Here is a 13,690-nt window from a genome sequence, read left to right as displayed (position 1 = left end):
GCTCCTGGGCGGCAGCGCCGCGATGCCGGGCGCGTCCCTGCAGCGGGCCTGCCGCCTGCTCGTGGCCGTCTGCGCGCTGCACCTTGGCGTCACATTCTTCTACTATCTGGCTGGCCGCGACCTGATCCGTCTGCCCCAGCTGGTCGGAGTCCCCACACCACTGCAGGGCAGCGCAAACGGTGCTGCCGCCGTCGAGCAGCCCTCCGGGGAGCTCCGGCCTGGAGGGCCCCGGCTGCAGGCTTCTGTAGGCGCCTCCTCCAGCCCTGATGCGGATGCTGGCCCCCGCCCCGAGAGCAACTTGACTTCGGTACCAGTGCCCCCCACCAGAGCACTGTCGCTGGCCTCTTGCCCTGAGGAGTCACCGCTGCTCGGTAAGGACTCTGGTCGGCGCTAGTCCGAGGACTGGGACTCCCGCCGTATTTCCCGAGAAGAAAATTTCCTCGGACAGGGACCCTCCTGCCCTCTGCCAGGACAGCCAGCCTCCCTATTTCTGATTAGGGCTCTAATTGTAAGCGTTGGCTTGGGGCTGGTTGGGGGCGAGAAGTTCGGAGGTGGGTCTGAAGTCGTGTTGGAAGCTGTGGCCAGGATCTTATAGGGAAACCCGCCTGCCTCCTGACCCAGAATCAGAGAAGGCCTTGGAGACTTCCCTGCTCTGGCCCGAGTCTCAGGAAGTTTTGGAGTTTGGATATCCTTAGGGTTTGGAGCAACCTTGCCCTGCTAACTCCGCTAGGAATCTAGAAACAACCCAGAATGACTCCAGTTTGGAGGATCGACTAGGAGGCCTCCAGTGGGGAAGAAAGTTGACCTCTTGGTTCACTGTCGTCACATGGAGCGACTCCGTTCAGAACGGGTTGACTTTTCTGCCTTTGGGCAAGTGAAATAACTTCTTCCTAAACCTCCAGTTTCTCTTTTGGCAAATGAAGATAAGGGTATCTATTTCAAGGGATGGTTTTGGAATATTAAATGAAACAATGTAAATAAGAATTTAATTCATGAGTGTAAACCCTCAGTAAATTGTCACCATTGTGCTCATTTCCTCCTCTGGGGAGTTCCCTGGCCTGGGGCCCTCCTCCCAGTTTCCTCCCACTTTAGGTTCCCAAAACCGAGTGAGTAGGAACTTAGAGCGCGCTGGTACGGTGGAGGTTGGAGGACTCAAATATAGCCAGTTAGCAAAGAGTTGCCCCAAATGGTAGCAGCTGGAGTCTCAGTTTTCTTGTCAGTTGATCTGAACCCCTGCCTCCAGCCTGTTTCAGCATAGGCAAGGGGAGCTTTGGGAGATGGGTTTGCCTTCTTCATGACAGGAGGGAGTTGGGCACAGCCTGGAGCTCTCCTTGACCTGTTACTCATAGATCTGCAGGCCCAAGGCAGCTTTCAGGGTTACCAGACAGGTGGCTGCTCATTTTAATGCCAGGTTTTAGAGACTGCTGTTCTGAGTGAGGGGCCCAGGCAGGCATATTGCCATAGGAGCTCGGTCACTTTCCTGCAAAGCACTGGCTGAACAGGCCTTCCTACATACTCTTGCTCAATTTCTTTAGTAATTACCTCAGTCTTCATATCAAGTTTGGGAGGAACCTCTTGGGATTAGTCAGACATGAATTGTGGTAAAGAGGGGATTTTTTTGTTTTTAAAGGAGAAAATTAAATTCATTTGTATTTGGTTAATCTGGGAAGTAGACACTGCAAAATAAAGTAGAATCTGCACTGTTGCTAAACATCTGACTTCAGGCACAATATAGAGTTTCTTTCTCATGTATAAAGTGGGTTGGTAATACTTTACAGGGTTCTTTTTAGGACTAGATGAAATTGCACTAAACACATGGCACATAGTAGGTACTCAGTACATAGCAAAAAAATCCCACAATACTCTAGTAAAAGTATTTACTTGGGACCTTGAAGTTCCATTTTCTGAATCCCACGGAGGTGGCTCTGAACAGCAGAGGAAAGAGGGAAGAGGCCCCATCACTGCAAGGCCAGGGTTTCTTTGCTTTTGTTTTTAATTATTGCCTGAACGTAAAGCAGGGAAAGAAAGAAATTAATTAGCAAATGAAAGTACCCGAAAGTTGATTAGATTGGCGTTTGAGGTATTGAGGTATAGGGTCTTTTTGGAGTGTGAGAGACCTGGTAGTAATCATGGCTCTGCTTTGTTTTGTTTTGTAACAAGTGTCGCTAGTGATCAGCTTGTCACCAGTCACTGATGTTCTTAAACTGACTCTGCATTGGCTGCTTAAAAGAACTTCCTGAGAGATAATGTTTTTGAGGGTGCCGAGAGGGCTGTCTTTGGCTTGGCTGCCTTCATGTGACACACATGGGACCATGACGATTTGGCCTCTGCCCAGGCAACCCTAGAAATGAGGGTGGAGGCCTTTTTTTCATTTGAATTGAGTCCTTAGGCTTAAATGGTTGAGTGCAGCTCCTGGAGTAGTTTCCTGGCTAAGAGGGGCCTTGAGAAAGCTGAAAGTCTTCCTAGAGCGTGTGGGTGGCGGGAGTCGAGCCTGCCTGCTCATGGGCAGGTGTGAGCTGAAGCACTTGTGGGGTGGTTTTGAGGTTGGTGGGAGAAAGCATCCGTGGGGTTTAGAGTTGTGGCCTTTTCACTACTTGCAGTTTCTTTCCCCGACTTGGCTCTCTTTGCTGGTGTCCAGGGGTCTGGGCCAGATGCTGCAATCCCTCCCAACTAACAGATGGTGGGTTAAGGGCCAGCCGTTCCCTGGAGCAGGAGGCACCAGACTGCACTGCCCAGGGGTCACTGTTTGGTTTGTCTCTGGGCTGTCAGAGCCTGGGAAGAGACTTGAGGTAGACTTGGGCTGGGATCCTGCCTCTCTGTCTTTGCTGTCTGTGTGAGTGAGTGGAGCCACAGGAGGCCCTGCCCCTTGATAGTCCCTGGCCTAAGGCCTCCCTCCAGGAGTGAGTGCTGCAGTGGGAAGTGGACCTTTCTCCAGGTGTTCTAATAGTTTCCACAGGGAGTTCTTCCTGGTAGTTTCCGTCTGCAGGCACTGTCCTCTTGGTATTAACCCTGTGTAAGGCCCTGAGGGCCGTGTAGCATCCACTCCACTAACACCACCATGAGGCTTCGTTTTCTGGCCACCAGGGTATTTGCCTGAGATGGGAGGAGCAATGGCCTTTCATTTCTTTTCCTGGAATGTTTATCTCTACTTAGATTTGGCGGCAGCTCAGCGTTACTTGACCAGCTGTAGCACTGCCAGTCCAGAAAGGGGGCCAGGGGTGGGGGCTAGGCAGCACATCAGGCTGAACTACTTGGGGGAGGCAGGGCTGGCATTGGGGGTTCAGCTGGGACTGGGTGTGGTTGCTACAGTTCTCTTAGGGGGAGGGGGAGGGTGGTGAATATAAGATTGCCTTAATCCCAGAGAACCCTCTTGCCCAACTGTGTTTTGGGGCGATCCTCTTCATTTGTTCAAAAAGGAAGACTGATTTAGAGGTAGGCATGTGGGCCAGCAAACAGCACCCGCTAGTAGCTAGGGCCCCTGGAGAGTGCTTGTCCACGACCCAGGTTCCCTAGGTTTTACTGTGAAGTCAGCCGAGCCTCTGTCAGGATCTGCACGCTAGCACTTACTAGGCCTCTGCTGCACTCTCTGCTCTCAGGGTTCCCCTACCAGCATGCTGCCCCCCTCCCCATATGCACATATGTGGACACATGCAGACTGTCCAGGACAGAGTGTACTTTGAGGCTTGGCAAAGGGTTCTTTCTCATCCCTTTGGGGATGAGTCGTGGAGCCTCATCACCTTCTGGCTTGGGGCAGAGTTCTATCCAGGGGGTTGGGAGAAGCTCAGGAAGCCTCACTTAAATCCAAGTCCTGACACCTTAGGCTTAACCAGTCCTTTAAACCAGTATCTTTCTTTTTTTTACTATAAGGTGTGTTCACTTGCTGGAGAGAGTGACAGAGAGAAGGAAACAGGAATTTACCCCCCAAGGGGGAGGACTGTACTGCATTCCCTCCTCTATTCTCCCCTCAGGATTTGGGGGATGTATACGCATGTGCCTGGTGTGATTTTCAAAGTGCCAGGTCGGGGCTCGAACTGTGGAGTGGGCTATGAGGGAACCGTCCGTCCATTGTAACCTGTAACTAGTCCCAACTAGTTTTGTCTTGTTGTTGTTTTTCTGGGAATGGTAATTTCATGACATACACACAGATCCTCCTTGTCTCACTGTCTGAGATTGAGAAATAACTTCTGTGACTGGTTTACAAAGTGAAACTTGGTCTCTTTCTTCAACATGGCTGGTGGAAATGGTTCCTGCTTGTTGTAATTCATCCTGGACTCTGCGCAAGTACAAGAGTTCTTTCTTAGAGCTTTGAAGAACCAAGTGGAAAACTCTTGGGGTATGGGGAACAAGAGCCAGATGTGGGTTTGGACATAAATTTCAGCTTCTTGAAGCTGTAGCATCCCAGGACAGAACCATCCAATGCTGCTTGAGGTTACTGCCCAGAAGTCACCTCATGTAGAGACCCCAGTAGCCTGATGTGGCCTAGAGTTCGGGAAGAAGATCCCTGCAAAGTGTGTCTGTAGATCCAATCAAAAGGTCTTGGATTTATATTTTTGATGGCTAAAGCATCTGGTGATTTCTGATCATTTCATTTAGTTTTGACAATGTACCTGTTCTGTGCTAGGTGATAGAACTACACAGAAGACAAAATATCTCTATTTTTAGGAGTTCACACTTGAGATGGGAGGCATTATTAAACAGGGCTGATGACACTTAGGGAAACCAAAGTGAATATGTGTGTGTGTGTGTGTGTGTGTATGCTTTTCGTCCTCCCCATCATTCCTTCCTTACCTCCCTTTCATCTTTAAGAAAGCCAGAGTTGATATCAAAGTTTTGTAGTCCAGGATTTTTTTTTTTGATTGTGTGAAAATTTTTCTCTAATTTCAGAAGCATTGATTCTGCTGGGTAATCTTTAACCTGCTGCTTTATAATGATTCCAGTGAGTCTTCAACAGCCATATGGCTGGGTATTATGGTCTTCAGGAAGCAGCAGAGTAGGAAATTCCAGGCTGGGATGAGGCAAATTTATGGGTTGGGAATGATGGGGCAGTTAATGCCAGGGCTGTCTCAGCCCTTCTACAGTTTCCATCCTGAGGCCTGTTCAGACTTTGGTAGTAGGTCATCAGGCTCATCTGCTTTGGGCTCAGGTAGGCTATGGGTGTATGTGAAAGGAGCCCAGTGTTCTGTAGTCCAGCCTGGTCATTTCTTCACTGCTCAGTGATCCAGAGCCTCCTATGCCTTGTTCTCATTCCTTTGTTCCCTGTTCCTATCAAGAGGCAGAGACTGGAACTCTGCTTGAATCCACATGCACCTGGAATTTCCAGTTTTTCTTATCCAAAGGAGTGGCAATCCAGTTGTCTCAGGACAATGGTCTGCCCTTGTTGCTTAAATCCTTTGAGAGCTTGGCCCTGTGATAATTTTACATTTGGCTCTGGGATAGCTTGGTGTAGTCCCTGGGCGGTAAGGTCACTGTAAAAAGCCAGGCAGACCCTGACTTCCAGGAGAGTTAACGAGGCATGACCTCCACTAGGCTCTTCCTGTCCCTAAACTTGATAAGGATTCCTGGGAACCAGACTGTGGCTGTGATTGGAAACCCTTAGTTGTGAGGCCTCTGTATTTGTTTATGTGAAGTCGGTCAGCAGCTTGGGGAGATCTTGTTCTAAGAGTCTGAGATCTCCATGTTGGAGGATGATAGTGGTTTGGGGGTGGGGGACAGGGTTAGTTGGGGGCTGGTTTTGGGTGAACGTGGCCTAAAGGGATTTGTCCTTAGAAGACTAGAGTGAGTCACACACAGTGTTTCAGGTTCCACTTCTCAGTGCACCCTCAGCCCCTTCCCTACATAAGTGAAGGCTCAGGGGTTATGTAATTGGCTGTTGCTGAATTCCTTGGCAGTGACTTTAATGTCTGATCTGGGTATGTTACAGAGCTGCTTCTCCTTCCCCCTGTTGCCCCTCCAAAATCCCTCACAAAGCCCAGAGGGAGACTAATTCACCTCACAAGGATGTAGCATGCCAGGCCTGTAAGTCTTTGCTTTTGCCTTGTTTTGGGGCATGTGTGAGAGAGACCATCTCTTCTTCCTTTTTGTAAAAGGTAATGCAGGCTCATTTAAAATAACCCAAAAAGTTGAAAAAGATAGAAAAGCACACTCATATTCCCATCACCCAAAAGAAACATTGGTATGTTCCCTACTAGTCTTTGGCTTGTGTATGTAGAAGAATATTTTGGGTTGTCAGAAAAATAATGATGCATTTTTGCATAGAAAAATAAAGAAGTACTTCATGACTTTCCTGACGACCCAAGAGTTGACTTTTTTTTTCTTTTTTTTTGAGAGGTTTTTGCTATAGGGCACGTGGGCTCACCAGAAAGACAGAGAGACAGAAATAGAGAAATCACTCCTCAGTGGGGATGACCACGCCATAATCCCTTCTCCTCCATTCTCCTCTCGGGATCTTGGGCACACACGCACACACGCCTGGCGTGAGTTTAAACCACCGGGTCCGAGACTTAAACCATCGGGTCTGAGACTTAAACCATGGCCGACTATGTGGGAGTCCAGCGACATAGCCATTACACTAGGTGCTGGCCCCAGAGTTGACTTCTTTATGGATGGATAGATTGATGTAGTCATGTGGATTGCCTGGTGTTCAGTATTTTCTACTTAGGATTCTATCACAAACTTGGTCCTGTACTTTTTTTTTTTTTAGTTTTTTTTTTTCCCCCCTGGGGGGGGGGAATGGCCTCACTGCAATTGGTCTGGGATGAACTGCACAGTTGGCCATGTGGGATCCAGTGCCTTAACTATTACACAGTCTGGGTGGGCCCAGACCTACACTTTAAAAATCACAAAAGCAGTATCATGTTCCATCAGCTGAGTATGCTATAACTTTGTCATTCGACTATTATCAAACACATACACTCACAGTTTTAATTTTTTCTTGTTGTGGTGAAGTTTGTGTATAAAGCCTTTGTGCACTTTTAAATTAGTTTCTGTTGCTTTCTAAAAAGGGAAAATACTGGGGACAGTAGATGGCGTAGCAATTATGTTGCTGGACTCCCACATGGCCAACCATGGTTTGAGTACCAGACATGGTGGGTTGGAAAAATATCACGCTGGGTACGTGTGCGCGCATACCCAAGATCCTGGGAGGAGAATGGAGGAGAAGGGATTGTGGCATCTCCATCCTTCCTGAGGGGTGATTTCTCATGTTCCTTCTCACTGTCTCTTTCTCCTCCCAACCCCATAAGCGCACATGCCCTAAGGCAAAAATATCTTAATAAATAAATAAAAAGTAAAAAAGGGGAAATGCAAGTTGAATACTTCTTGACAAGAATTAAGTTTTCAAGTCAGTCTTAATAAAAGGATAGACTTGTTGGAAATGGAAGGTTTGCTTAGTGCTAGGAGATAAGTATCACTTACTGCTGAATAATGTGTCTAGAATTCTGATGAAAAAGGAAACGGTCCAGGAAATGCCTGGGGCAGGTGCAGAGGACCAGGCTGTAGGGCAGGCTCTTAGGATCTGGATGAGCAGAAATGTGCTGTGAATGGAACAAAAGGGGAGGAGGAGGGATTTCTTCGGAACTCCTCCTTTTGTTTCTCAGCAGACAAGTCCCTGGGCTAGGCTTGGGTAGAGCTGGATGAACACCAGCTATCTGACCCCATGCTATTGACATCACTCAAGTGTGACCCAAGGATGGGTGGGAACAAGCTAACAAATCAAATTTGGAAGCATCTAGCACAGCTCTCCTACCTCCAGGTGGTCCTGAGATCTGAGGAGGGGCCATGAAATGAGAACCTTCAGGTTTTTAGGAATTTGGACTGTTAGAGAGATGCCTCAGAGACCAGTGGAGCCTGAGTCTCCTTTGGTGCTTGTTCAGTTGGGTTAGTTTAGTAAAACCTCAGCCAGCCTCTTCCCAAGGACTATATCTTGTAGTGACTCCATTTTGAGTGTTCTCAGTGGAGTTAAATTCTCTTCTCAGCATTAGTTGGTATTGGGACTCTGCCAGGGGTCATTTGGCACCGAGCCTGGAGAGCTAGAGTGATGCTGCACTGAGGGAAGGGGCAGGATTGTGTCAGACTGGACTGACCAATACTGTGAGGTCAGGCCTCTTCCTGCCCCACCACGTGGGCCTAGAGGCCATGGGGTGGGGCCCTGGCAGGAGTTCAGTAATTGCTTGGCCGTGTGACCAGGGAGGGTGTATTCTCAAAATGCCTTTAAAAGTTTCTTTAAAAGTTTCTTCCTGTTTTACATAATGTCCTTTAGCCTTTGACATCCTGAAACCACAGAGTTATCGTTGGTATCACAGGATATTTCCAGCCTAAAAAACAGGAAGGGGGGCTAGCAGATGGCATAGTGGTTAAGGCACTGGACTCCCCCATGGCTGACTATGGGTTGAATCCCACACCTGAAACTCACACTGGGCATGGGATGTGTGTGTGCTTGCCCAAAATCATGAGAGAATAGAGGAGGAGGGATTGTGATGTGGTCATCCTCCCAGGGGGTGATTTCTCACTTTCCCTCTCACTGTCTCTCCCCAGTGAGTGCACATGCACTATGGCAAAATCCTTTTAAAAAATTAAAAATAAAAATAAGGAAGAGGATGGACTCATTTGTTCATTCGGCAAACTTTTTTTTTTTTTTAATTTTTGCCATAGAGTGTATGTGCTCCCCAGAGAGAGACAGAAACAGAGAGAGAAGAAAAGTGAGAAATTCCCCCTCCTAGGAGGGATGGCCATGCTACAGTCTGCTCTCCTCCTTTCTCCTCTGAGGATTTTAGGCATGCACGCACACATGCCCGGCATAATTTTCAAGCTGCAGATCCAGGACTCAAACCACTGAGTCTGCTGTGTGGGATCCAGAACCTTAATCTCCATACCACCTACTGGCCCCTCAGCAAATTTTTATTGCTGACTACACTATACAACACAGCGTGAGAGATAGACATGAATGAGGGTTGGCTCCGCTCTCAGAGCCCTTTAGTGGTGGACAAACTTGGGCCATATGGTGTGGTCAGAAGAAGGAAACCTGGGTATTCCACGGACATTGAGGAGGTACATGGAGCCAGTTGGGTAGCCTGGGCCAGGGCCACAGTTAAAATGAGGGGGGCTTTCTTCCAAAAACTGGTCTTTAGCATCCTGTTAGCATGACTGAACAGGCTTCCTTGTTGGGAAGGGCAGGGGTCTACTTCTGAAAGTAGCTTGCGATTTCCTCTGTTGCTGTCACATGTATAACGGAGTCTCAGCTACTGCTTGTGGTTATCAGCAGGGCAGGAGAGGAAAGGAAATGGAGACAGAGTGAAGTGGAAGATAATAAAAAAGAGAGAAAAGGAGGTGCAGTTGGGACTGCCTGGATAGCAGAAGGCCGAGGACACTGTACCGAGGAACGAAAGTGAGGCAGATGAAGAGGAAGAGAGCTACAGAGACGCCGGGGTTTCATGAGTAGGGGTGAGCCTCTAAGGCCACTGGAGCGAGGACTCTCAAGTTCTGGTTCTCGTTCTTTCCTCATTCATTTTGTATTTTTGGCAAGGTCTGACTGTGTTGGGCCAGATGGTGGCACAGTGGTACACAGCTGGACCCACATAGGAAGACCCCAGGTTTGTGTCCTGACCTCCCTGAGTATGCCACGCACATGTGTGTTCAGGATCTGGGCTGGCTGAGACCTGGAGCTAGATCACAGTGTGGGGACCCCATGGAGGGTGCTGTCCATTTCCTTCTCTCTCTCAATAATGAATACACTTAAAAAGAAAAGAATTATTTTTAAAAGGTTTTTTGGCCATAGGGTGTGTGTACTCTCCAGAGAGGGAGAGACATAGAGAGGGAGAATGAGAAATCACCCCCTGGGGGGAATGGCTGGGCTGCAGTTCCTTTTGCTCCATTCTCCTGGGATTTTGAGCATGCACGCACGCACACCTGGTGTAATTTTCAAGCCACCAGGTCTGGGACTTGAACCTCAGTTGGCTACATGGGAGTCTACATCCTTAACCACCATGTAAAATACTGGCCCCAGAAAGAAAAGAATTTTAGGGACCAGCAGATGGTGTAATGGTTACGTCACAGAACTCCCACATAGTTGACCACAGTTCGAGTCCCAGATCTAGTGGCTTAAACCCCACGCAGGGTGTATGTGCATGCGTGCCCAAGATCCCAAGAGGAGAAGGGATTGCAGCGTGGTCATCCCCCCTCCTGAGGGGATGATTGCTCACTTTCTTTCTCTCTGTCTCTCCAGTGAGCACACACACACTATAGCAAAAATCTCTCTTTAAAAAAAAAAAAAAAGAAGAAAGAAAAAAGAAAAGAATTTTGAGTGAGCCGGGCCTGTTGGTCCTTAGCACCCTTCCTTTGCTTCCTGGATTCTGTTTCATTGTGTGTGAGGGAATCCTGGTCATAACTGCACCCTGATATGCCTCTGGATTTCTTTTTGAAGCTCACTGCCCACTCCTCATCTTAGAATTCTTGTGGTGAGGCTTCTGCTGGGATTGGAACAAGGAATCTGACGCATTAGTCAACAAAGTCTTAGCAGGTGGATGATCCTTATAAATGGCACAAGGGATGTTTTTTTCTATCCCACTGGCTAGGTGTTTGATTGGGGAAGTTACCCACTTTGTGCCTCAGTGTTCTCACTTGTAAATGGAAATAATTATAGTATCTTCCTCATAGACATCGTGCCTTTAGGTTAATAGTCATGAAAGGGCTTAAACAAGGCCTAGCACAGAATAAACTCTGGATATGTTATTTATCCTTGGTAGTAGTAATAGTTTTTAATTTGGAATATTTTGGCTTTTGGTTTATTTTTCTTAAAGAATTACTATTATTGTTATTTTTAAAATTTGCTATAGAGCATGTGCAGTCACCAGAGAGAGACAGAGAGGGAGAGAGAGAGAGAGACAGAGAAGGAGAGGGAGAGAGAGAGAGAGAAAGAAAGTGAGAAAGCACGTTGCCAGCTTCTTTCTTCTCTCTCTCTCTTTTTCCTAGAAGGTTCATGCACTTGCTAAAGAGAGATGGGGGTAGAGTAGAGGAGAAAGCACCTCCCATGGGGAATGGTCACTCCTCAATCCTTTCTTCGTCTCTCCCTTTCTTGGAGATTTTGGGCACCCATACACATGTGTCTGGCATGTTTCTCAAGCTGCTGAGCCTGGAGCTTGAACAATGTGGTCAGCCATGTGGGATCCAGGCTACAGACCTCCCCCTCCCTTTTTTAGTTGTAAATATGTTATTCCATTAAATGTTAAAAAAAAATTCTACCTCCCCGTGGTGACAAACCAGGCTTCTGCCACTGTAACAGAACTTGCTATTACTTTCCAAATGTGTTCATGTTTTACTCTGTTGCAATCATTGTGAAACTATTTGCTTTTAACTGTTTTTGTCCAATGTTATCTTAAAAACTGTTACATAGTTTGACATTATTCCTAACTACCTTTTGTTGCAGCTGCTAGTTATTTGCAGATAGTCCCTTAGCATTCACCATTCCAGGTTTCACAATCATAGATAATGTTTTAAAGTTTATTTATTAGCTATTTTTCCTATGAGTGAGAAAGACAACACTGCCAACAGGATTTTGATGCTACAGTCCACTCCTAGGAACAGCCAGCCATGGATTGTGGCCATGCGTGTACTTGGTGTACTCAGGGAAGGTTTCCCTTGGAAGCTTCCCATATGGGCCAGCCTCACAGAACATTTTGCATTTTTACTGCTGTGCCACCCTCAGGCGCTGGTCATAGGTAATCTTAAGATAAACATTTTTGCCAAGTATATCTCTCTGCTTCAGTTGAATTGCTTCCTTGGGATACATTTATTTTTCTTTTCTTTTCTTTTTTTTGGGGGTGGGGAGTGGGGGAGAGGCTTTTGCTATAGGGCGCGTGCACTCACCAGAAAGACAGAGAGAGACAGAGAGATAGAAAGCGAGAAATTACCCCCCAGGGGGGATGGCCACACCACAATCCCTTCTCCCCAATTCTCCCCTCGGGATCTTGGGCACGCACACGCGCCAGGTGTAAGTTTAAGCCACCAGGTCTGGGACTCAAACCATAGTCGACTACATGGGAGTTCAGTGACATAGCCATTATGCTAACTGCTGGTCCCGGCCTTAGGATAAATTTCTAGAGAAGAATTTCTAGGCCAGATGAAATGGTCATCTTGATGACACCGATTCCCATTGCTACATTGCTTTCCAAGAGGTTTGGCATCATTCACAGTCTCTGGAAATTCCTAGCTTATAAATTACTGTGGATTCCAAGGGAGAGCCAGATCTGTCTGGAGCCTCATATACACACTCCCTGCCTCTCTGTGTGTGTGTGTATAGTTCCATATGTGTGAGGCACTGTGTGTCTTTTGTTGGACATAAGGCTTTTCCTGTAAGCGATTGCCTCCAGGAAGTTCTTGCGAAGTCACTCGATGTCTGAGAAAGAAGCCTTACTGTGGCTCTTTCAACACTCACATGCCCTTGCCAGAACCGATTTACACAATGTTAAGGATTTTTTTTTTTCTTCTTTACTTTATATGTGGAGACAAACTGTGTAGAATGGGGGCAAACCCTGGCTTTAAAAATCCTGATTTTAAAATGATGCTGATCGAAACTGGGTGAGTTGCTGGAAGCCTGTTTGCAGCCACCCATAGAAACTGTTAGGTTCTTCTGAACTAGGCTAGGCACCTGACCATTTCACCCATGTGAATGAACTGGTTTACAGGATCCCAAAACAGCCCAATGAAGAAAGGCTTTTAAGTTATATTAGATCAAAATAAGTTGATCTAATAGCCTAAAGCCTGTAAACGTGAATTGCCGATTCTGTCTCCCTGAAGCCACCTCCCACGCGTGTGCCTTTTTGTAGACTAACAGGAACCTGCTTGTTTTTTTTGTTTGTTTGTTTTTTAAGTAGGTGGGATTATAGCTACCTGCTACTGCTCCCATTTTGACTACCAAGACCCTATTAAATTACTTAAACAGTAGAATAATTTTGGAGCTAGGGATTTTGGAGAGCAAACGTTTACCGATCCTGCAAATGAGGGCCCATTCAAGTTGTATGAACTCCTTTATCTTACAGGACTTCATCTGTCCTCTTTCCAGCTTTCTAAGCAGCCAGTTGTGACTTAAAGAGCACCGCAGGTCAGTTGAGTCAGGTCACAGCGGCTGTTCAGTTTCTTGTTCCTGGGAACCCAGGGCAAGGTTTTCTTGTGGTGTGAAATGGGAAGATAATTTCTTATCTCCAGAGACTGATAAGAGGACTGAAGGAAATGACGTAGATGGTGATGTCAGCACTTTGAGTATCTCTTTTCTTCAAATGCCAGGGAATACATGTGTATGCACCCAGAGAGAGAGAAAGGGAGAGAGCACCCCCAATGGGATATAGTCACACCACAATCCTTTTTCCTCCAGTTCTCCATTCTTTCAGGATCCTGGGTGTGCAGGAATGTGCCCTGTATATTTTTTTAAGGTTTGCCATAAGGCATGCGTGCTCGTGGTGAGAGGGAGGAGAAACCACTACCCTCTGTTGTGGGAGGAGGGTGGCACACCGCAGTCCTTGCTCCTCCATTTTTCTCTGGGGATTCTCAGTGCATGTACATGTACTCAGTGTGTTTTTCAAGCTGTCAGGTCCAGGATTTGAGTCATGCAGTTGACCATGTGGGATACAGCTGCCTTAACCACCATGCCACCGGCCGGCCCCTGCCTTATGTATTTTTCAAGCCATCATGGCCCAGGGCC

The 13,690-nt window shown here is 47.2% G+C and overlaps 1 protein-coding gene across 1 annotated transcript in view; it reads left to right on the top strand.

Moving 5' to 3' along the window:
- Nucleotides 1-6: 6 nt before the first annotated feature.
- Nucleotides 7-13,690, top strand: part of B4GALT1 (beta-1,4-galactosyltransferase 1) — a 71,853-nt gene continuing 58,169 nt past the window's right edge. Inside the window, exon 1 of the mRNA XM_006143231.3 lies at nucleotides 7-371. Within this exon, the coding sequence (XP_006143293.2) occupies nucleotides 23-371 (349 nt within the window). The 5' untranslated portion in view covers nucleotides 7-22. The remainder of the gene's footprint in view (nucleotides 372-13,690) is intronic.

Source organism: Tupaia chinensis, unplaced genomic scaffold (assembly GCF_000334495.1).
Source record: "Tupaia chinensis unplaced genomic scaffold, TupChi_1.0 Scaffold000093_1, whole genome shotgun sequence".
NCBI lineage: Eukaryota > Metazoa > Chordata > Mammalia > Scandentia > Tupaiidae > Tupaia > Tupaia belangeri.
The sequence above is the reverse complement of the archived record's forward strand: the minus strand, read 5'-3'. Positions and strand labels throughout refer to the sequence as shown.